At 41.9% G+C, this 24,021-nt stretch overlaps 1 protein-coding gene across 10 annotated transcripts in view; it reads left to right on the top strand.

Annotated features, from left to right (window-relative positions):
- CUL4B (cullin 4B) overlaps positions 1–24,021 on the top strand; it is a 55,431-nt gene that overhangs the window by 6,135 nt on the left and 25,275 nt on the right. The window contains exons 1-3 of one of the 10 annotated variants that reach the window (XM_045050309.1): positions 7,927–7,951; positions 13,800–14,339; positions 16,678–16,793. In XM_045050309.1, coding sequence (XP_044906244.1) covers positions 7,942–7,951; positions 13,800–14,339; positions 16,678–16,793 — 666 coding nt within the window. In that variant the 5' untranslated portion in view covers positions 7,927–7,941. Of the gene's footprint in view, positions 1–7,926; positions 7,964–8,783; positions 9,049–12,845; positions 13,047–13,799; positions 14,340–14,418; positions 14,642–16,677; positions 16,794–24,021 lie in introns of those variants that run through there. The other 9 variants (XM_045050308.1, XM_019823337.3, XM_019823335.3 and 6 more) reach the window with 9 other exon arrangements.

Here is a 24,021-nt window from a genome sequence, read left to right as displayed (position 1 = left end):
ATAATTAAAAAAAAAAGAATTTTAAAAAGAGATTTTCAGGTGACTATGGGGTCAAATTGACCCCCGGGGAAGTTACACACCCTCTGTGAATTAGAATGGCCCATGTTTGGTATAGGCTGGCCCCCAGAGGGCACCCTAGATGTCCCCAAAGTCTAAGCTATTTATAAAGTAGTTAGTGGAGACCCTGGCCTCCCAGGTCAATTCCCATACGTTGATCAATGGCTGAAAATAGCCCAAATCAAGTCTCCTTGGGTCCAGTTCTGTGTTAATAATAAGGGACAATGTAGGGTCTTAGTGGCACAGGCCAAGAAGACTTCACAGCAGAAAAAACTGTCCCCCGTTCTCCCAAGAAACTTCAGAAGTCCCTCCATTTCAGCCCCATATGCCCCAGCATCCCATCAATTGAGGGAGGGGAACCTCGCCTGCCTGATAGTCCACCTCCGTCGGTCACGCCTCTGCCAGCAGCCAGCCAGCCCCAACTTGGGACACCTGAACTGGTAGGGAAATGTCTTAGGTCTGTGGCTCAAGGTCCAAGGCCCCCAACGGCAATGCAGATGCCATTGTGGGAGACTAGGGGTCCCCAGAGAATAGGCCCCGATGGGACCCTACAAGAGGGGGATTGGTTTTCTACTACCAACCATTCCCCACTACTGACCTCCTCAACTGGAAACACCGCATGCCACCCTACTCTGAGAAGCCACAGGCGATGATAGATCTCCTAGAATCCATAATCCAGACTCACTGCCCTGCCTGGGTCGGCTGTAAGCAGCTTCTGCTTACCCTTTTCAACATGGAAGAGCACTGACGAATTGTCACTGAAGCCAGAAAATGGCTCCAGACTCAGGCACCAGATGGGAATCTAGAAGTTGAGGCTTGAGTATGGGAAGGTATGCCCGAAGAGGAGCCCTGCTGGGACCCTAACACAGAGGTGGGAAGGGCCAGATTAGGAAGATACTGATCCGCCTTCCTCCAGGAGTAGAAGCAGGGGCCAAAAAGCCCACCAAAATGGCAAAGGTATCTGAGGTCCTACAAAAGCCTTCAGAAGAGAGTCCAGCTGATTTCTATGAAAGATTTATGTGAAGCCTTCAGAATTTACACTCCATTCGACCTAGAAGCATCAGCGCATGGTCAATGCTGCCTTTGTGGGACAAGCCCAAAGTGACATTAGACAGAAGCGCAAAAAAATTGGAAGGATTCCCTGGAAAAAATCCCACCGAATTATTGGAAATTGCCAACAAGATTTCTGTAAACTAGGATCAAGGTGCCAGAAAGGAGGCAGACTGAAAAATGAAACAAAAGGCAGCTCTTCTGGCTGTGGCCTTGAGGCAACCACTCCCTCCAGAAGGGCCCCCACAGAAACCATGAGGGATGCAAGAACAAAAAAGTAGGGCCCCACGGGGATGGGATCAAGGAATGTGGACACTGGAAAAATGAATGCCCAACCGCCAAAAAGGGAAACCAAAAACCTCTTCACTCAGATGCTACCAACCAGAACCACCTAAGGCTGACCTGATTGGACTGACAGGAGTGGACTCTTACTAGGAAAGACTGAACTCTAGCTAACTAGGCCCCCATGAGCCCATGGTCAAAATGAAGGTGGGGGGCCAAATAATAGACTTCGTGGTCGACACTGGGGCTGAACACTCTGGTGGCACAAGGTGGCACCTCTGTCAGGTTGAGAAGTCACCATTGTAGGAGCCACAGATTTGCCAACAGGAAGTTAAATATTTGGGCTTCACAATTACCCAAGGCAAACAGAAGTTGGGAGCCGAAAGGTAACAGGCAATCTGTGCCATTCGGGTTCCCGCTACCCATTGGCAGATCCGAGAGTTCCTGGGAGCAGCAGGATTTTGTTGAATATGGATCCCAGGTTTCTCAGAGTTGGCCAGACCTCTATATGAGGCGCTAAAGAGGGAAGAGAGAGCACCCCTTTTCTGCGGCCCTAATAAGAAAAGACTTTCATAAAGACCATAAAAACAAAACTCACGGAGGCACCAGCCTTGGGACTCCCAGATCACGAGATTTCAACCTGTTGGTACATGAGAATAATGGGGTGGCCCTGGAGGTTCTCACTGGTGAATTTGGACCTTGGCAAAGACCAGTGGCATACCTTTCAAAGCAGATTGACTCAGTTGCGGCAGGGTGGCCTCCCTGTCTGAGGGCCCTGGTAGCCACCACACTTTTAATCAAGGAAGCAGACAAACTCATGTTGGGGCAAACCTAAATGTTAAGGTTCCCCATTCTGTTATTACCTTGATGGATGCCAGAGGGCGACACTGGCTAATGCATGCTCAGATGACACAATATCAGGGACTGCTATGTGAGAACCCATGAATAAGATTGGGAGCCATAACATTTATCCAAGGGATATAGGTGTGCTGTTTCAAAGGGACACATGCACCGCCATGTTTATAGCAGCACTATCAACAATAGCCAAAGTATGGAAAGAGCCCAAATGTCCATCGATGGATGAATGGATAAAGAAGATGTGGTATATATATATACAATGGAGTATTACTTGGCCATCAAAAAAGAACGAAATCTTGCCATTTGCAACTATGTGGATGGAACTGGAGGGTATAATGCTAAGTGAAATTAGAGAAAAACAAAAATCATATGACTTCTCTCATATGAGGACTTTAAGAGACTAAACAGATGAATATAAGGGAAGGGAAACAAAAATATAAAAACAGGGAGGGGGACAAAACATAAGAGACTCAGAAATATGGAGAACAAAATGAGGGTTACTGGAGGGATTGAGGGAAGGGGATGGGCTAAATGGGTAAGGGGGCACTAAGGAATCTACTCCTGATATCATTGTTGCACTATATGCTAACTAATTTGGATGTAAATCTAAAAACAAAAAAAAAAAGATTGGGAGCCATAACAACTATAAACCGTGCCACTTCCTTGCTCACAGCAGCATGGACCCCAGAGCATGATCTTCTAGAGGTACTTGATGAAGTCTATTCTAGCTGACCCGACCTATTAGGCTCTTACAAACCCTGACCTCATCCTGTACACCGATGGCAGCAGCTTCATGAACGAAGACAAAAGATATGCTGGTTATGCAGTAGTCTCTGATTTTGAGGTCATAGAAGCAAAGGCCCTTCCACGAGGATGGTCAGCCCAAAGAGCAGAACTGTAGGCCCTAATAAGAGCACTAGAACTCTGCAAAGACAAACAGGCCAACGTATACGCGGACTTGAGCTATGCCTTTGCCACTCTACATGTACGTGGGGCTCTATACAAGGAGAGAAGACTTTTGAGTGCAGGAGGAAGAGAAATAAAAAATCGGGAAGAAATCGTAAAACTATTAAGGGCAGTCTGGAAACCAAGTCATCCACTGCAAGGGACACCAAAGAGGAAAGGACTCAGTGTCGGAACGTAACAGACGAGCTGATGCTGCAGCTAACCAAGCAGCAGGAAAACAACACCCTCAAAAATCATGCTGGCCCCGGAACTGCCCGCTTCCCCAAGGCACACAATCCAAGAAACAAAATGGGCACAGCAGGAAAAAGGAGGCCAGACAAAAGAAGGGTGGTGGGTACTTCCAGACCAAAGAGTCTATATCACCAGAGCAGCGAGCCCACTAGGTGGTTCTCCAGCAGCCTGAGCTTGCCCACCTAGGAAAAACCGCCCTTGAAACCCCACTGAGCCGTTACTATGTAATTGCTCGACTCCCATCACTCTGTGCCTCGGTCTCTCAACACTGCCTCCTCTGTGCTCAGAATAATCCCAAACAAGGCCCCAGTGGGCCCATGGGAATCCAACGCTGTGGTCAGGCACCCTTCGAAGATTTAGAGGTAGACTTTACCAAAATAAGACCCAGCGGATGATACAAATATCTTTTGGTATTTATCTGCACGTTTTCGGGCTGGGTTGAAGCCTATCCCACACACACCAAAAAGGCAAGAGAAGTAACCAAGGCCTTGCCAAGGGGTATCATTCTCAGTTAACCAGAGGCTCAGACAATGGCCCAGCTTTCATGGCTGAGGTGGCACAACAAATAGCCAAAACCCTAGGTATCCAATGGAACTTACAGCCTACCAGCCCCAGAGTTCAGGGAAAGTGGAACGTATGAACCGGACCCTTAAATCAGCCATGGCAAAACTATGTCAGGAAACTAACTCGCCCTGGCCAGATACACTACCCCTAGCTCTTCTGTGAATACACTGCACACCCTGGGGAAAAAACAGGATTCTCCCCATTCGAGATCCTACATGGAAGACCCCCTCCACTAGTCAAATTCAAGGGGGACCTGAAAGCTAGGGAATTGAGAAATACAAAACGACTAAACGGACTAGGGAAAACTGTATTTGAGATACATAGATGGGTGACAGACAGAATGTCTATTTCCCTAGGAATAACTGTACACCCCCACAAACCTGGGGGTCAGGTTTGGATAAAAGATTGGAAAAAGGAACTGCTTAAACCTACCTGGAAGGGACCTTCTTGTGCTAACCACACCCACAGCTCTCAAGGTGCAGGACTAACCTGGATCCACCATTCTGGAGTAAAGGCAGCCCACCTGTCACCTGACAATCACTTGGAATGAAAAGTAACTGCTAACAGAATGATCCTCTACAGACCACCCTTAAGGAGACAACAGACTATACGTGGCTGGCAGCCAACACCTGAGAACTCTCTCTGTAACCAGAAGCTTGAAGAAATCACCACGCAACTTAAGTGAACTATACCAAATCGTTCTCTCTCAGATTTCATTGTCATCCCCACCTATTTCTCTTTCCATACTCGTTGCTATACTCTTTGCTGTAGGGCTGGACCTGCTAACTGCCCAAAGGAGAGGACTGTGTCTCTTCCGAAATGAAGGTTGTTGCTTCTGTGTCATCCAATCAGGGAAAGTCTGAGGTACAGTCCAGCAGTTAAAGGAGTGAATCAACAAAGGAAGACAGGAACTAGCAGATTCATGGAACTCTTGGAGCACCATATGGATGCTCCAGTTGGACTATTCTAGCTGTCGCTACTCTCCTTTGTATGATGAAGAACCCTAGCTGCCTCACCCCTTCCTTTGACGTCCCTGTCCCCTCCTTTCATTCCCTGGGCCCCACAAACTGATTTTCTCTAAGTGCTACCGCAGCTGGAGAATCAAGAGGGGGGAATGAGAAGAAAAGCTTGCTAGTAAAAACAAGATAAAAGGGTCCAGCCAGATGCCCGAGGCTGGATTCTCCCCTTGCATACTTTTGGCTTCTGTAATCTTGTTTGCCTCCTGTGTCCACCAACTGCCCAGTTAGCACCACTGATAAGGGCCCCTTCCCCTTTTTCTTTTGTCTCTCAACACCCTACCATCCCAGCCATAAAGGAGGCTGATGCCAAGGTTTGGGGCTTAGGCTTTGGAGGTGACTCCACTGGGCCGGCACCGGTGCTCAGTAACCTGTCTTTTCTGATTCCTCAAGTGCCTGTGGCTTGTCTCTTCCTGGGCGCCAAGTATATGCTGTAACAACCACAGCTCCAAGTAGGGGATACGAGTAAGGCCTGGTGCTAAGAAGCCTAGGAATTACTGTACCATAAATGAGACTGGGATGTTGCCTTAATTCCCCTCCATAGCACTCCAGGGGGATCAGTTAGGACAAACTAAACTATTCACTGACAACTAGTTTACTTGCTGATCCTGAATATGTCTTAGTCTTTCTCACCTTTAGGATTTAAACATGCACCTTAGTTTCCTTCTTTGTGCCCCTTGCCTCCTCCCATTCTCCTTGCCGGGTTAATTCCCACTTACCCTCATGGATTTAAATTGAATTATTTTCGGGGCACCTGGGTGGCTCAGTTGGTTGAGCTTCCGACTTTGGCTCAGGCCATGATCTTGCAATTCATGAGTTCCAGTTCTGCGTCAGGCTCTGTGCTGACAGTTCAGAGCCTGGAGCCTACTTCAGATTCTGTGTCTCTCTCTCTCTGCCCTTCCCCTGCTCATGGTCTCACTCAAAAAATGAAATAAAATGTTAAAAAATTTTAATTAAATTACTTTCTTTGGAAGCTATTTGTAACTCCTCACGCCCACCTTTTCTCTACCCCACCCCACCCCACCCCACCTTCCTAGGCTGTGCAGGTGTCTCTCTTTTGTGCTTCTAAAGCAGCTTTTATCACTCTGTTCTCTAATTGTCTGCCTCACCCACTAGGCCAATTGAGAACTGTTTGAGGGCAAGGGTTGTCTTTGTATACTCCGTGACAGGTCCTTAGGCAAGGCTTGTTCAGTGTTTGTCTAGATTTGGCTAGGAGAAGGAACTGGTTTCTACCTCTAGTGAAGATCAGCCATTGGGCTGAGGGTCCAGCCAAAGAATGGACTGATTCTCTAGAACCAAATGGCTACTGTCTCCTTAAATGTGCATTGCTTGCTGCTGGATCCTGCCTGAACCAAATCCAAGCTTGGTCTCCTATTGGGCTCTGTGATTTGGCTCATCTCAATAAAGGAGTTATTTTTTATTCCTCACTTTTTTTTCTTCTGGTGAGTGGGACCCTGAACGTCTTTTCCTAACTTGTCTATTACTTGAGACAATTTTATGGCATGTCTCCTTACTAAACTAGAAATTACAGGAAGTACCTTATTTGGGTTTGGAGAAAAAGTGTGTTTGGTTTACGTCTGTGTGCTTCGTGTCCTTGGCAAGTCATTTAAACCTCCTTCTCTGAGTCTGTTTCTCATCTGTAAAATGGGGATGGCACCTGACCTATCTCACAGTGTGGTTATGAGGATAAAATAAGATTGTGTGTGAAAGTGCTTTGAAAAACTGTAAAATCAACCACAAATGGAATTTCGTATTAGTTCTGTATTCCCTTATGACATCTAGCACCATGCCTTGCCCAGAGTAGTTGCTCAATACATTTTTCTTGAATGACCAAATGAATTGGCAAGAAAAATAATGCTATTGGTGGGAATAAAGGACATTTAATGGAATCAGGAAAAACAGATCATTTGGCAATAGAAACATCCATATGGTGAATAATTCAGAGTTGGGCATTTATAGATAGTCCCAAATCTACATTCTCAATGTCTGGTCTTTGTTTTGTTTATAAAAAATATTTAAATTTCTTTGAATAAGCTTTTGGCAGCTGAGATAAACTTGACTAGATCTTAAATATGCAGTCATCACAAAGCAGGATTGGCCCCAGGCAATACTGTGAGGTCAGCAAAATGTACTCTCAGAAATCTTTCCTCCCCTGCTGGTAACTTTACCCCCCCCCCCCCACATCCCCCATTGCAATGCCTCGTCCTTGTTCTGTTTACCTCCAGGCATTTAGGACTTTTGTATTATCCTTTGTTCCCCAGAACCATTCACCTTAAAGGGTCAGGAACTGAGTCTCCCTGGCTAATTTGCATTTGAAAAAAGGTTTCTTAGAGAAGGAGACTATTTTTATCAAAAGGAATGAATAAATAATTGTGAAATTTCGGGCATTAAAGAGTACAAAGGCTTATCAGCTTCATTCAAATCATGATGGTACTTAGTTCATCTACAGCTGTGGTCTCAATCTTGGAGGTATGTAGATTCACCCTGAGAACTTCTTAGAAATAATGATAGTTGAGGCCCTACTCACAGAGATTCTAATTCAGTTGGACTGGTTTCAAACCTGGGCAAAGGTGTGTTGTTTTTTTTTTTAAGTCCCCAGGCAATTCTGTTGTTTACTTGGAGTTGGGAACCACTGGTTTAAACCTTAAATTGGCCTTGCTCTGGAGAAAAAGAAAAGCCAAATGCTATTGGAATATCAAACCTTGAAGCGGGACGGGGGGGGGGGGGGGGGGCGGGGACTATGATAGTCATTGATAAAGTGAAGGGAAAGTTAAAAATAGGCCCAGCAACTCCACAATAAGCAAGTGCATGGCAGCACCAAAGAAAAAAGTCATCTGTGGTTGATCCAGTCCCCTACCCCAAACCCACAGGGAAAATGGCCTGGCCCTAACTTTCAGTCCTGAAATCTGCTTTCCAGATGGTTCACGGTAGGACTATAGGTAAAATCTCTGTGCTAAGGGGCTAAGTCCTCAAATGTTTGATGTACCCAAGTCAGTAAGTCTTAAGTTGATGAGATAATTTTACGTAGAAGATAAATGATTTTGTTAAAAATATGAGATCTGTGTTATATTTATTTACATTGCACTGAGCACCACAGGTTTAGCATTTTTTATCAAGTTTCTTGCTTTATAAAGCAACTCTAGGAGGGGTGCCTGAGTGGCTCAGTCGATTAAGCGTCTGACTTTATTTTTTAATTTTTTTTAACGTTTATTTATTTTTGAGACAGAGAGAGACAGAGCATGAACGGGGGAGGGTCAGAGAGAGGGAGACACAGAATCTGAAACAGGCTCCAGGCTCTGAGCTGTCAGCACAGAACCCGACGCGGGGCTCGAACTCACGGACCACGAGATCATGACCTGAGCCGAAGTCGGCCGCTTACCGACTGAGCCACCCAGGCGCCCCAAGCGTCTGACTTTGGCTCAGGTCCTGATCCCATGGTTCGTGGGTTTGAGCCCCACGTCAGGCTCTGCTGCCAGCTCAGAGCCTAGAGCCTGCTTCTGATTCTTTGTCTCCCTCTCTCTCTGCTCCTCCCCTGCTCACGCTCTCTCTCTCTCTCAAAAATAAACATTAAAAAAAAAGCAACTCTAGGATGGGCAAAGGGTTTAGTTGGATCATCTTTGCTTAAGCTTTGACCTCCCCAGTCGTCTCCTAGCAGCCCCTAGCTGTTGAGAGCATCACAGAGCCCTTATTATGACATCATGTTGACTACCTCACCACTGCCTGGTTTAACTTTTCTGTACTTCCCTGCTTCAAAGATGGTCCTTCCGAAAGGCCGATAGGCAGCATGGACTACGTTTTACCCACCAGTTGTCTTTTCTAGACACATTCTTAAACAATGCTCGCTGCAGAAATATCTTTAGTATTCTCCTGAGCAATCACCATCTCCTATTTAAGGAAGATTCCACCTGTGGACAACAAGGCTTCCAGGGGTGTCTATCACTGACAAATCGCTGCTCTGAGATGTCTGGAGAAGACACAAAACAAAGTAACTTGGGGAATTCCCGTGATCAAAAAAGGGAATCAGGTTATACTCTTTTTTAAAGTTTTTTAGAATTTTAGTTATTTTGAGACACAGAGACAGCATGAGCAGGAGAGGGGCAGAGAGAGGGAGAGAGAGAGAGAAAGAATCCCAAGCAGACTCTGCACTATCATTGCAGAGCCTGATGTGGGGCTAGAACTCACGAACTGTGAGATCATGACCAGAGCCAAAACCAAGAGTCGGACGATTAACTGACGACTGAGCCACCACAGCACACCTCTCTTTTAGAGACATGCCTGCCAAAATAGGGGAATGGACATTAGAAAAACTTGTCCTCTGTTTTTGTATATCTTTCTTTATACATGTTTACCTTTATAAGAAGCTACAGGTTTATTTATTTGCTTGATTAAAAGAATACCAGTAGTAACTATACTTCATCTGGCAGCACTGTAAAGTTTAATTAATGTTTCTAAGGTATGAGTTGAACTCACAAGATGAAAGATTCTATATATGGAATATGTGTTAAGTGCCCAATCTGGTTTAGTCTGATAATGGCCATAATTGTATGGTGTTCTACATTGCAGTCTTGATTATTGTGGTTTCAGTGAGTTCAACCTTGAGAAATGTATTTTAATGTTGAGAATGTGTTTAACAACGGTTGGCAAATGTTTGGGTGTACTTGATTCTTGATGTAAAAGATGTTTTACAAAGAAATATGGAAGGTTTTTCTTTTTAAATTGGTTCAAGGGTCCAAGAAGACACAAAATTCTGGTCCTCACACATCATATAGTAATATCTAAGTTGGTTTGTGCCACAAAATCTACATGCTAAATAAAAAAAATCATTATTAAAATTACATCTCCATATTAAGATATGCTAAATATGTGAGGATTGAGCTGGCACAAAATAAGGTTGTTAAGATATCAAAAGGAAGATTCGTGTTAATCACCAAGATAAAAAAGAAAAATATTTTTCCACAAAACTCATTTAAGGATATTTCATGGAAAACTTAAATAGTAGGTAGGACTGCTGGGTCATTCAAAGTGAGCTAGTGCTCAAGAGCCAAGGATCTGTGCTTTTAGAGCTAACATGTAACTTGGAAAACCGAAGGGCTTAGATAATCTTGTCAGATTGGGAGCTATTATTACCAGAGTGTAGTTGAATATTAACAAGACTCAGCTATGCTTTATGTTAGTATAAACGTTTATCTTTGTATGGCAAAAGCAGTTTTCTACCTTTATGTCCATTCCCTTTCTGTTGTACTAATATTTGTAATTTTAAAAATAGCCAGCACGTCCATATACCCTTTAAGAAATATAATTACATGAATTAAAACAAGGCCCATTTTTTTGCTCTTGAAAAGTACTTGGTTAAAATGCAAATCCTTCTAGAAAATGTATCAATTTGGGCCATTATCAGCTGGCCCATCCACACACCCTTCTAAGAAATTATAACTACACAAATTGGAACAACCTTGTTCATTAAATCCGGAAAATTAGCTAATCTTCCCTTGTAAAGATGTAAAGACACGGCATTATTTTCTCATTCAATGAAATTTTCAGTATTTACTTTGCATTTACAGTTGTTCAGCATCATGTGAAATATGAGACACACTAAAGGAAGGTTTAATGCTTTAGGATACCTTTCCTGGCTTTAAGAGTTGACAGTCATTTTAGGCAGTCAGAACAAAATGGTACATTCAAAACAGATAGGAATCCATTCCCCCTCTTTTTGGCCTCCATGTCTGTTCTCTATGGTCCTAGGGCCTAAGTTCCATTAGAGCCTTGCTCTCAGCCAATTGTCATCAAACAGCATAAAGCTGATAGTGGTTCCAGGTGGTACCTCTTCTAGGAGGATTTGCATTTTAACTACAGACTTATGAAGATCTAAATTTATTAAATAAATAAATAAAGTGGGCTTGTATGACAGCTAGAAAATTGATTCATTCTTAGAGTTCTGATTTGTCTCTCTAAAACTATTCAATACAAACTGCTTTTACTCCACCCACAGTCCTGTTACTCCCCTGCTTTTAAAAGCCTAGCTTGCTCCCTCCTTTCCTTGCTGTCTAACCTAGCCCACAGAGTAGACCAGATTTTTGGCTTTGTGTGCCAGAGGAGGGAAGGAAACATTCTTCCTCTACCCTTCAAGGTCTTCCAGCTGGATTAAGAATTAAATTCACAGGAGACAGATTAATAGGAGGAAAAAAACCCCAAAGTTTTATTACGTGGGCACAGAGATCTCGAGAAATGACCAAGGCAGGCAGTTCTTAATACATTTTAGACAATGAGACAGTAAATTTGTGAGGAATTGAAGGGATAAAGAAAACAGGTGTTTGAGAACTTTAATTAAATTACGGAATTCTAAGCGGAATTTAGGTTGAGGTAGATTAGAAAAACGTTGGTTTCTGCAGCTTTCTCAGCTTTACTGGTGATAAGGATGTCTTTTTCTTAGTACAGGGAGCATATTTGCCTTATGGGAGATTTGTTTCTTGCTTTCAGGGGGACAGAACAGGGTCTGCGTGTTCTTGTGCCAGTGGTTTCCCAAGTAGCTTCAATTCAAAATAATCAATATGCCATTGTGTTACATTTTGGGTGGACTGCTCTTGGCCTCTACCCAGGCACTCTTGAGCCTCATTTTCCTTACTTCTAACGACATCTTACTTGGTAGCTTCATTGCACTTTCCGTATTTCCATAAACAGGCCAGGCCCTTTCACAACTCCCTGCTTTGCCCATTTGCACTGCCCAGAATGCCTTTGACCTGCCCCCTCTCTCGTCTTTTTGGCAGTTCCCACTCTGACACCCAGCATAAACAATTCCTATGTGAAACCGATTATTCCAAAATTCTTCTGAATTTCTTGATTCACATGTTTCCGGAGCACTTTGTACATATGTTATACAACTGTTAGGGAAATTAGTTTTGTAACCCTTTTCCCCTACTGGTTTCTCAATGGTAGGGACCTGATAACATGTGTGGCATAAAGTCTTTCAGTTGGATGTTTCTGCAATTAGAATGATCAACAGGTTGGCAGATTTAGTTTTATTTGACATTGTGCCCCACCCCCCTGCCCTCAGGTTAAACAAAAACTCTCAGCAGGAAATTTACAAGGTTAGTGCTGCTAATTTAACCCCATTTAGAGGTTTGTTCTTAAGAGTAATCTATTTTGGAATTGGGGCTTGTGGAATATATTGGTAGAAAACATTGATTTTTGCCAATATCATTCTTCCAAAATGTGTTCTTTGAAACAGTTCTGAATTGAGATTTGGTAAAAGTCGCTTTGTTTGGTCTGTAAATTATTGGATTAATGACTGAGGAGGTCGTTGTGTATTGTGTGTGTGTGGGGGGGGGTGTTAGTTACCTGCTTGTTTCTTGGACCTTAGAATGCACCCTAACTCTGGCCAGCCATCTTAGAAAATGCTCCTGGTAGGAAGGTAAAAAGATTTTACAGCTACGTTACTGAAAAAGGTATCAAAATTCAGGCCCTATTCAGTGTTGGGTCAGCAGTGTCCTTGACATAAGAGAAACAATTTATAGCTCAATCGAAGCAAAAACTCATTTTCTTTGTATCTAACATCTTTTTCCTTTCCTATTTTAACGTCAGGACATTCCTTCTTAGCAGGCATAATGCCATGATCATATTTTCCTTCATTTCGGGTTACTCCCCATGCCTTACAACCCCTCCTTATTCCTTTATCTCTTTCAAAGTTTCCATTCTCGGTTCCCTTACTTTTTACTCCCTCCCTTCCTGTCTTCCTCCTCCTCTTTTTTCCCAGCTAGCTCACCCCGCCCCTCACCGTCACCACCTTCCCTCCCCTTCAGGCTCCTTCCCGCTGCTTCTCCCGCCACCTTCCCCCTACCCCGCCCGCCTCGCGTTCAGAAAGCTCCAATCAGGAGCTCGGGAGGTGTCTAGAAAGCCCGCCCCCTCCTCCCTTTCCACTTCTCTTACCCCCCTTTTCTCCCTCCCCCACCCCCCCCACTCAAGTCCTGCGGACCTGGGGGCTTCGGGATCTGGGCGCTATGAAAAGTGTCTGCCCAGTCACTTCCGGTAAGGGCGCTGCAGCGCGAAGCTTCCCGCGGGACCGTTAAGGAGGGGGTGGGAGTTACCGGCGGACCGGGGGAGGAGAGTGCTGCCAAGGAAGGGGAGCGGGAGAGGGAGGGGAGGAACAGTGAGAGCTAGGGAAGGAGCACGAGCGTCTTGGGCGCCTTAGCTGCCGCTTTCCCGCCGCCTCCCCAGGAGCCAGCACCCCCGCCCCTCGGGCGCCTTGCAGTGCTTCTCTCCACCCCCCACTCCCGAGGACAGACGCCGCCCCTCCCTCGCCGCCGCGTGACCGGAAGTGGCGCCATCTTTAGCCTCTTGTGCTATTGACAATAACAAGCCTTGGTTCTCTCCCCCTCCCCCCTCCCCCCAACCACGGCATCTCCCCTCCCAGAGAGAGGGAGAACAGGAGGAGGAGCTGCAGCCTCACAGACTCACTGAGTCGCTCCAGCAGAAAGGGGGGAGAGAGACCGAAAAGCAGGGGAGGGGGACGGCACCGCCGTTTACCTGTCTGCCTCCTCATTCGCTCTCCCCCCTCGTTCTGCTCACTCCTGGTGTCAGCCTATCCGCCTTCCCAAACCCTCCCATTCCCCCGGTGTAGCCCCCCCTTCACTTTCCTTCTCGTCCTCTGTGTTTCTCCTCTCTTTCTTCCCTTCCCCCTCTAGCATTGCCACCTTCTCTCCTACACGCACGCAGGCATATAAACGTAGGTTTTTGATGCTCCTCTGCCTGTTGACCCCGCTATTTTCATGTTTCCAACAGGTTTTTCTTCCCCCAATCCCTCAGCTGCTGCTGCTGCTCAGGAGGTCAGATCTGCCACTGATGGTAATACCAGCACCACTCCGCCCACCTCTGCCAAGAAGAGAAAGTTAAACAGCAGCAGCAGTAGCGGCAGTAATAGTAGTAACGAGAGAGAAGACTTTGATTCCACCTCTTCCTCTTCCACTCCTCCTTTACAACCCAGGGATTCGGCATCCCCTTCAACCTCGTCCTTCTGCCTGGGGGTTTCAGTGGCTACTTCCAGCCACGTACCGATACAGAAGAAGCTGCGTTTTGAAGACACCCTGGAGTTTGTAGGGTTTGATGCGAAGATGGCTGAGGAATCCTCCTCTTCTTCCTCCTCATCTTCACCAACTGCTGCAACATCTCAGCAGCAGCAACTTAAAAATAAGAGTATATTAATCTCTTCTGTGGCTTCGGTGCATCATGCAAACGGCCTAGCCAAATCTTCTACCACCACTTCTAGCTTTGCTAACAGCAAGCCTGGCTCTGCTAAGAAGTTAGTGATCAAGAACTTTAAAGGTAACCAAGGCCAAAATCCATAATCACCTACTAAGGATTTGACACTTGAGCGGTCACGTGCTCTGTTTATGTTAATATATTAAACAGTATAGAGGTGGCCTAATGTTTTATGCATAATCAATGAGGTGGAGGGAGGTCCTTTTTTGGGTGGAGGGTTCATTTTCCGGGGGTGGTTAGTATCCTTGTGCTGAAGCATACACCGAGTGTTTCTGGGCAGTATTTTGAGGTCTGGCTCAGCTTCTTCTATCTACTGTTACTCATTACAATACTGAGAATCGGTATGATTGATCCGGATTTTACAGGTGAGAAATTTGTATTCTAAAGAGGTTTATTTATTTCAGGTGCATAGTGAGCTTTCGTACTGGTGATTTTTATTTTTATGCTTCAGTAGGCCACATTTTCTAGTCCCTAGAAATGCAGGTAGCAATGGTGATCTTTTCATGCTCAGTGAAGATTTATAGTTAGATTTGTAATATTGAGCATTATATTTTTGAAACCCCTTGTGGAAGCAGTATTTGGAGAAAAATATTTATGATCTCTGCATTTCTTTCCAAAGGTAGGGTTTGGAAGTCAAAAACACTGTGTATACAGATAAGTAGTAACTCTGTACCACTAGTTTAAAGATGGGAACAATTACTACATCTTTTTTTTTTTTCACTAAAATGGGTTTTAAAGTACTGACCTGCAGTTCAAATTTAGGAAAATTTGTTCATTTTACATTTGAGATATGTGATTGAGAGTATTATGAATGCACTGATGTATATAAAATCAACAGATTTTGAGCTGAATTACTTTTTTCTGTTAACTGTGTTTCTAGTTTTCTGACTTAGTTTTTCAACACCCTTAACTGGCAGGTAATAGCTGCTAAGAGGTTTATTAAATGGAGAAGTAAATGAATGAACTTAAGTAATATTTACCAGATAAGTGCCTTGTGGGTAAATATTAGTATTCAGAAAATTAGCTTCTTGGTGCTTGTGCTTTCAACATTAGTGTGAAAATCAAGAATATGCTCTATTTTGTCTAAAGCAGAGGGTTATAGTGTTTATTTTTAACCTTCTCTTTTTTTTTCTGTCATTCCTCTCCCATCCCCAGGTTCTCAAGAGTGTTGTAATCTTTCTGGTTTAATAGTATACTTTTCTGAAGTGAATGTGAATTGTAATTGACTAATGTGTTCACTGTTCCACTCCAAGTATATGGATGTAATAGCCAAGGATTTTTAAAGAGATGAGCTTTATCCCTAATTTCATTTGCATACTGGTTTCAGAGATTTTGTTTGGGTTTTTTCTCTCCCTCTTAAACTAAAAACACATTAAGACATTTGAATGTTTTAATTAAAAAAATATTCCTTGTTGGTCAATGAAGTTTAAATTAAGGCCCGGGTTAAGATATTCCTTTCCACTCTGAAAATGCTACATAGGTTCTGGAGTCATTTGGATGTTTTAATTTTTAAAAATTTTACTCTGCTCATAGATGGAATTTAAATTAAAACCTGAGTTAAGATGTTTCTTTTCATTTGTAGATGCTGCATAAATTTATGTGAGAGTCAAACAGACTTGGATTAGAATTCCAGTTTTGCCATTGATTAGCTATGATGACCTTGGGCAAGCCTTACTAAATCGAGTCTTCTGGCCTCAGTTTCCTCTGTTGCAAAATAGGGGTGATAATACCTTTCTTAGAGCGTTGTTAGGAAGATTAAGAGATTTATAAAGTACTTGTACATAGTAGACATTCAGTATTTCAAATCTCAGGTACAAAATATATGTCAACTGACTTGCTAGGTTTTACATGTCCTCGAATAAGATCAGGATTGTTATTTTTTTATCTGTGATTCTTGAATTTTTATTTTTTGAAGCAATACAGTCAATAATAGAAAAAAAAAACTTCACCTAAAGGTGAATTCTAATAGGTGAGTCAAAATGACGAACAATATTCTGGCATTTCAAATTTTATTCTTTATGCTAAGCTTAAATACAGTAGTTACTTTATTTTTTATTTTTTATGTTTATTTATTTTTGAGAGACAGAGCGTGACTGGGGGAAGGGCAGAGAGAGAGGGAGACACAGAATCCGAAGCAGGATCCAGGCTCTGAGCTGTCAGCACAGAGCCCAACACGGGGCTCGAACTCATGAACTACAAGATATGACCTGAGCCGAAGTCGGATGTTTAACCTTCTGAGCCACCCAGGCGCCTCCAGTAGTTACTTTAATATTTAGATGTAATAATTATAAAAATCAAAATTTACTCTTAAAAAGCAGTAATACTATTATTTTACTTTTAATGGATCCTTTCGTTACCATATACTATATATTCTGACATCAACTTTCTACATATTATCTAGATAAGCCTAAATTACCGGAGAACTACACAGATGAAACATGGCAGAAACTGAAAGAAGCGGTGGAAGCTATCCAGAATAGTACTTCGATTAAGTACAATTTAGAAGAACTCTATCAGGTACGTGTTAATGTGGATAGCCAGATTTGGCTAGCATATATTGAGGTGGGATGTATATGGATTTTACTTTGAAATGAGTCCTTCTGTAGACTTTTGGTTCTCTTCTAATTACAATTTCTTGATTAACTTACACATTCTTTTATTATTTTTTTTTAATTTTAAAAATTTTTTTTTTCAACGTTTATTTATTTTTGGGACAGAGAGAGACAGAGCATGAACGGGGGAGGGGCAGAGAGAGAGGGAGACACAGAATCGGAAACAGGCTCCAGGCTCTGAGCCTTCAGCCCAGAGCCCGACGCGGGGCTCGAACTCCCGGACCGCGAGATCGTGACCTGGCTGAAGTCGGACGCTTAACCGACTGCGCCACCCAGGCGCCCCCGCATTCTTTTATAATCAAACCACATACTCTGACATACTCTGACATAAACTATGAGTACAGTCATATTGGTATATTTCGGGTTTATTTTGGACCCTTCCGATTAGGATTTACAGTAAGGAGTACCTTGGTATAATCAAGGTTTTACCTATAATGGAATCCTATAGCCTGGATCCCAAAGATGATATCTGGTAACATCATTCTGTTGTCGCACTTCTTGCTAAGTGGTGTTATTTGCCTATAGGAAGGGCCTCAAGAAATGCAGATACTCTGTATTTTATCCTTCTTCCTTTGTAGTAGTAGACTTTTGCCATTTCTTTTTCTTTTGAGAGAGAGAGAGAGAGAGACAGAATGCGAGAGGGGGAGGGCAGAGAGAGAAGGAGACACAGAATCAGAAAGGGGCTTCAGGCTCTGAGGTGTCAGCACAGAGCCTGATATGGGGCTTGAACTCCAGAGCCGTGAGATCATGACCTGAGCCGAAGTCAGATGCTCAACTGACTGAGCCACCCAGGCGCCCCGCCATTTCTTTTTCTTGCTCTTTACGTTTGTCTTATCTTCTGGACTGCAAGACCATCCTTAGCCAAAAAAATGAGCAGCTGATTGTAGTCCAGTGACTTCCTCTGAGGTTCAGGTTTGTTTCTTTTGCTTAACAGATGGGTCTATATTTGAAGTGTTTGGTTTAAATATACTATTAAGGGCAATTACTGATTTAGACTTCTTACTAATAAGATATTTTTCCCTACTGTATTTTTGACACAACCACTTCAAGAAGTTACTTTCCATTATAGTGTCAGCAGTTGCATATAAAAAAATATTTCAGAATCTAGTAGCTTGAATTGTTTTTATTTTTAACTTTTTTAAGTTTATTTATTTTGAGAGAGCACGCACACACAGGGATGTGGCGAGAGACAGGGAGAAAGAGAATCCCAAGCAGTTTCTCTGCTGTCAGCGTTTAGCCTAACTTGGGGCTCAAACTCACAAACCATGAGATCATGACCTGAGCTGAAACCAAGAGTCAGGAGCTTATCCAAATGAGCCACCCAAGCACTCTTAGAGTCTTTTATATTGATAAATACCTTGTAAGAAGTTAAGTTGGTTCAACTCATCAGAATTTGTAGTTTTCATCTATTGACTTTAGTTGCAGAGGCTGTGTAGTAATGGACAAACACTGGGTTAGGAGTCAGGAGACAGATTTGGGATCTGGTTTTGGCTGCTATCACCTTTGTGATCTTGAGCAAGAAATTAGACCTCTCTCGACTTCAGTTTGCTTCTCTGTAAAATAAGGGAAAGAAGAACTGTCCTATCTACCTCATGGAGCTACTTGTAAGAATCCAGTAAGATGTGAGAAACAACTCGAAGCACTATGATCTAGAAATATAAGATGATATCACTAGTACAGCTTTTTCATAAGTCACAGTGTGCCTTTTTCACTTGTAATAAGCCAATTAAGATCACCAGTTTCTGTTGCTTTGAAAATTGAATGAGTCAGTGCATGCAAAACACTCAGAACAACGTCCGAACCATAGTAATAATGTTATACAGTATTCTAATCCTTATAAAGCTATGGAAGTATCAGATAGTGGTGGTAGTAGTAATAAGTTATTACTTAAGAATGAGCCCACCTTACTTGGCTTTGTTGGTATACTGCACATGTGGCTCCTGAGTTGTACAATATTAAAAGTAGAATAACGGAATTGGAGTTGGAAGGGCTTTAAGAGATCAGATCATGTAGTCCAATAGCTTTTTTCATATAGTGCAGGTGACAGTCTACAAAGCAGGTGCATCTTTTATTATTTCATTTAAGCATTAAAGAAGAAACCTTTTGTGAAGTGTATAAGGGAGTGCTTATTATTCCTCTGTTGATGAGGAAACTGAGTCTCAGGGAAGTTAAATAATGAGATGCCTAAGTTTCAAGTCCAGTGCATTTTTACTACTATGCTGCTTCACTAATACACCACAGCTCTTTGAATACCTCTGTAGTGCAGTGTTTGAGGCAAATAAATACTTCACTTTAGGGAAAAAACTTTGTCATCAAAGAAGGTAATTTTTTCATTCGTGTACGTATATGGTGTTTAATTGGAAATGCTGGTGTACAGCATCTTTAGTTTCAATAATGTTATTTTATATATTTTGTATTTATGGCAGATTGTGATTGCTAATGAAGCCTATTTACTTTACCTTGAATATTTTTCTAGAGTTTTGGGGTTCAAAAATATTTCTCCTGGGGCGTCTGGGTGGCTCAGTTAAGCGTCTGACTTTGGCTCAGGTCACGATCTCAAGGTTGGTGGGTTCGAGCTCTGTGTTGGGCTCTGCGCTGAGCCTGCTTTGGGTTCTGTCACCCCCTCTCTCTCTGCCCCTCCCCCGCTAGCACAGGCGTGTTCTCCCTCTCTCTCCCTCTCTCTCTCTCTCAAAATTAAAGAAACATTAAAAAATTTTTCCTGATAAATTGATTCTGTTAAATGTCTTTGTTTCAGGAGCTCATAGCTTACATTTTTTCTGTTTTTCCTTTCCTGTATTTCAGAATTATTACATGCTATTGTTCAATTGCATTTTTTTTAGCCTAAAATCAGTGATACAGCTTTTTAACTCTTTGCATTTTTCATAGTTCTTTACTATTTCTGCTTTAATAAATTGAAAAGCATTTGTTTATAACTGTTTTTGTTTTTGACTTTAATTTTATAAGTGCTCGTTTGGATCATTCTCAGAAAGTTTATTTTGAGATGTTCAAGTTCACAAAAAGATAAAAAGATAAAGGGAGTAAAGTTCATACCATCTGGATTTCAGGTGCTTGTTTAATTTTGACTGGTTGAAATGTAAATTAAAAGTACTCTCCTAAAAAAAAAAGTACTCTCCTAAAATTGAAACCGTAGAAGTATGTAGTATTACACCAAGCAAAAGTTCACCAAACCTCTCATTCCCCCATGCTATCCTTTGTATCTGAAGTAAACGCTTATTTGGCATATATCTATGCAGAACTTTTTTCTCTGCACGCAAACGGTTTTAAAGCTTAATCATAGAAGTCCCTAGTATGGATGGCATGTACTGCCTCCCTGAGTTTTTAGTTTCTAGAACAGAATATGTGGTTCTGCGTGCATTTGCAAGAAACAAATGTCTTTTAAGGGTGATTTTAAATGAGAATTGTACTTGAGTTTAAAAATATCTTTCCTCGACAACCTTGAAATCCTGGTAAGTGTGAGGCAGTGGTTGGTTAATGTTATTTTAGTTTGGGGGATTTTTTTTCTTGTTTGCTTATTTTTGATTGACTACAGATAGGAGTATGGTTAAGTGCACTGACTTTTGAGTTGATCAGCCTGATTTAGATTAGAGATCTGCCACTCATGATAACTTTGGGCAAGTTACTTCTCTAAGCCTTGTTTTCCTCATTTGCAAAATGGAAGAGTAACATTATCTTTGTGTTAGGGTTGTTTAGTTGTAAACAAAATACTGCAGAAAAACTGCTTGTTACAATGTCTACTGTTTGTTGGTGTCATCATTGATAATGATGATAATAAATGAGTCTTTTAAAAAGATATCTTTATTTTTAGATTACCCTTTACTGTACAGCTCTAAAGCCACATGTTATAAAATTCTAAATCCACACTGACTCAGAACAGCTGGCTGATAAATAGATTACATTCCAGATACGTGTCAGTAGACATCATTAGCCAAATTGAAAGAATAATAAAGAGAGGAACTCTCTAGGAACAAGTATTTTTTACTTCTCAAGAATATGTCTTGTTTTTTACATGTGGTATCTTATAATAGTTGGAATTTTGGGTGTTTTAAATAATGGGATTATTTTTCTTACGTACTCAGCCTTGTATAAGTAGCTGTATAGTCTTTTAAAATCAGCTACCTTTTTTGGAGCTGGCTGGTAGTTTATATATGAAAATATAACATTTATTCTTAATATAAATGTTTATTTTATTTGAAGGCAAGTCTAGTCCATACTTCAATTCTGATGGAAATAATTTTATGTATTATTAATAATAGTGCGGGGGGGGACGCCTGGATAGCTCAGTTGGTTAAGCGTACCACTCTTGATTTTGGCTCAGGTCATGATCTCAAGGTTTGTGGATTCAAGCCCCATGTCTGGCCCGCTGCGGACAGTGAGGTGCCTGCTTCAGATTCACATCCTCTGTCTCCATCTCTCTGTGCCCCTCCCCTCCTCATGCTCTCTCTCAAAAATAAACAAACATTTTTTTTTTAAAGTGCGACTACAAATTCTTAGTCCTTGATAATTTTAGTCTTATTTAAATCCTTTTTTATTAGCTGTAAAAAGAAAAATAATTTAGGTTTCATGTCTGGTTTCCTTTCTGTAAGTTCTTAGTTTTTGATGTATTTTGAGTATCTTATTGTAGCCATTTTTCCTAAATGTAAAAAGATAAATTAGATTTTATTGCTGTATCGTTTGTTGAAAACTAGGTGGTGTGTTTTCCTTTCTTTAAATCTATGGTTTGAAGAATAACACCCAACCCATTAGGCCGACGACCAGAGTTCAGCACCCTGTGGGAATTTAATATCTTTCTTGGTGTCTATCGTTGTTAAATGAGAAAAATTTCTACATTTCCTCCCTTACTGTGTTTATTTTTGTAGTTTTTGTATTTTTTATTCTTATTTTAGTCCTCTTCATTTTTTTATTCTACTCTTACTACTTACCCTCATTTCTGTTCCTTCTCTTGCCCCTTGTGCAATCTTATGTGCCTTTGCTGTCTTAAATCCTGTATTCTCCAAAGCATCAAATTTCAGGAACTACAGTTTTACATTTTGTTTGCTACATGTTTACATTTCTTTGGAGTGTGTGGTTTTGTTTGTTTCAGACAGACACTTTTTTTTCAGACAAACATGTTTTTGATGTGATATGTATGGATTTTGGAGGGGAGGGGCTGAGATTTTGGGGAATAAAGGTTAGAAACTTGTTAGAATGTTCTATTTTATATCTGACTACATTGAAAAAGAATTAAAAAAAATTTTTTTTTAACGTTTATTTATTTTTGAGACAGAGAGAGACAGAGCATGAACGGGGGAGGGTCAGAGAGAGAGGGAGACACAGAATCTGAAACAGGCTCCAGGCTCTGAGCTGTCAGCACAGAGCCCCGACACAGGGCTCAAACTCACGGACCGCGAGATCATGACCTGAGCCGAAGTCGGACGCCCAACCGAGTGAGCCACCCAGGCGCCCCTGAAAAAGAATTTTTAAGGCAGCATATTTACCAGTAATGATTAGGAGCTTAAGTAAAAAGATAATTTTATTTAAGAGACTTTTAAAATGATCTAGAATCTGCTTGATATAAATAGTTGCATGTGAAATGAGACATAAAATAATACTAAATACATTTCTAATAGTTCATTTCAAAGATCTGGAATAAAATAGAGCTTATCCCAAACTTTAAGTAGTTATTTAACATTTTCCTATTCATGTTTCTATCCCAGTACTTAATAGGGTACAGAACACTTAGTTAAATAGTTCTTGTTGAATTAGTTACTGCTTACTGTGTGCAAAGCTGGACAGATGTCACGGACATAAAAAGATCACTTAGGCCTTTTTCCTAAGGTGCTTATATTTAAGTAGCTTCATGAAATGAGTAGTTTGTGACCAGCATTTAAAAAAATTTTTTTAATGTTTATTTTTAAGAGATAGATACAGCATGAGCGGGGAAGGGGCAGAGAGAGAGGGAGACACAGAATCTGAAACAGGTTCCAGGCACTGAGCTTGTCTACACAGAGCCCGACACGGGGCTGGAACTCATGGACTGGATGGTGAGATCATGACCTGACCTGAAGTTGGATGCTTAACCGACTGAGCCATCCAGCGCCCGCCCGCCTCCCCCCCCCCCCCCCCCCCCCCCCGGCCATGACCAGCATTTTTTAAAAGACATGAAATAGAAAATAATCAAAGAACATCACACATAGTAACAATAAGTGTAGTTTCTTGAAAATTTTGTTTAAGTTACATAAATTTATGTATAATGGATTGTGACATACAATGTGTTTCTTAACTGGCTTGTCAAAAATTTTTGGAAGTCCCTATTTTAGGCACACGTGATTGCTCCAAACAAACCTTGCTTTAAAAAGTAAGGAAAGCAGAGTGTTTAGATGATAGTATGTGTGGAAGATCATAAACAGACATGAGACTAAAATGGTAAAATTGAGCCTTGAATGCCATGCTGAAAAGTGGTGGTGGGGAAGATAGGATTTATTGGGTAAGGCAGATATTTTAAATTTTTTGAGGACTTAATGTATTCATCTAGTTCAGAATCCAAAAAATAATACAGAACATATAGTGAAAAGTTTCACTTCCACCCTATCCTCTACCCACCCCCCCCCCCCACACACACACACAACTCAGTTAGTTCCTCTCTCCACAAACACTATTAGTTTGGGGAGTATCTTTCCAGCAGTGTCTCATGTATGTAAAAACAACTGTGTGTGTGTTTTATTTGTTTTGTCTTTTTTACGTAAATGGTAGACCATGAACCACATGGTTTAGTCCTTTGTATATTTTTTTAAAGATTAAAAAAATTTTTTTAGTTTAGAGAGAGAGCGTGCAAGGGGGGAGAGAGGCAGAGGGAGGGGGGGAGAATCTTAAGCAAGCTTCATGCTTAGTGCAGAGTCCAACACAGAACTCTATCCTGTGACTCTGGGATCATGACCTGAGCTGAAATCAACCGACTGAGCCACCCCGGTGCCCCAAAGATAGATAGATTGTTTGTTTATTTATTTATTATTTCAATGTTTATTTATTTTGGGGAGAGAGAGAGCGCGCGCGCACGCGTGCATGAGCGGGGGAGGGGCAGAGAGAGAGGGAGACTCAGAATCTGAAGTAGCCTCCAGGCTCCGAGTTGTCAGCAC

Source organism: Felis catus, chromosome X (assembly GCF_018350175.1).
Source record: "Felis catus isolate Fca126 chromosome X, F.catus_Fca126_mat1.0, whole genome shotgun sequence".
In the NCBI taxonomy this organism is placed as follows: Eukaryota; Metazoa; Chordata; class Mammalia; order Carnivora; family Felidae; genus Felis; species Felis catus.
The sequence above is the reverse complement of the archived record's forward strand: the minus strand, read 5'-3'. Positions and strand labels throughout refer to the sequence as shown.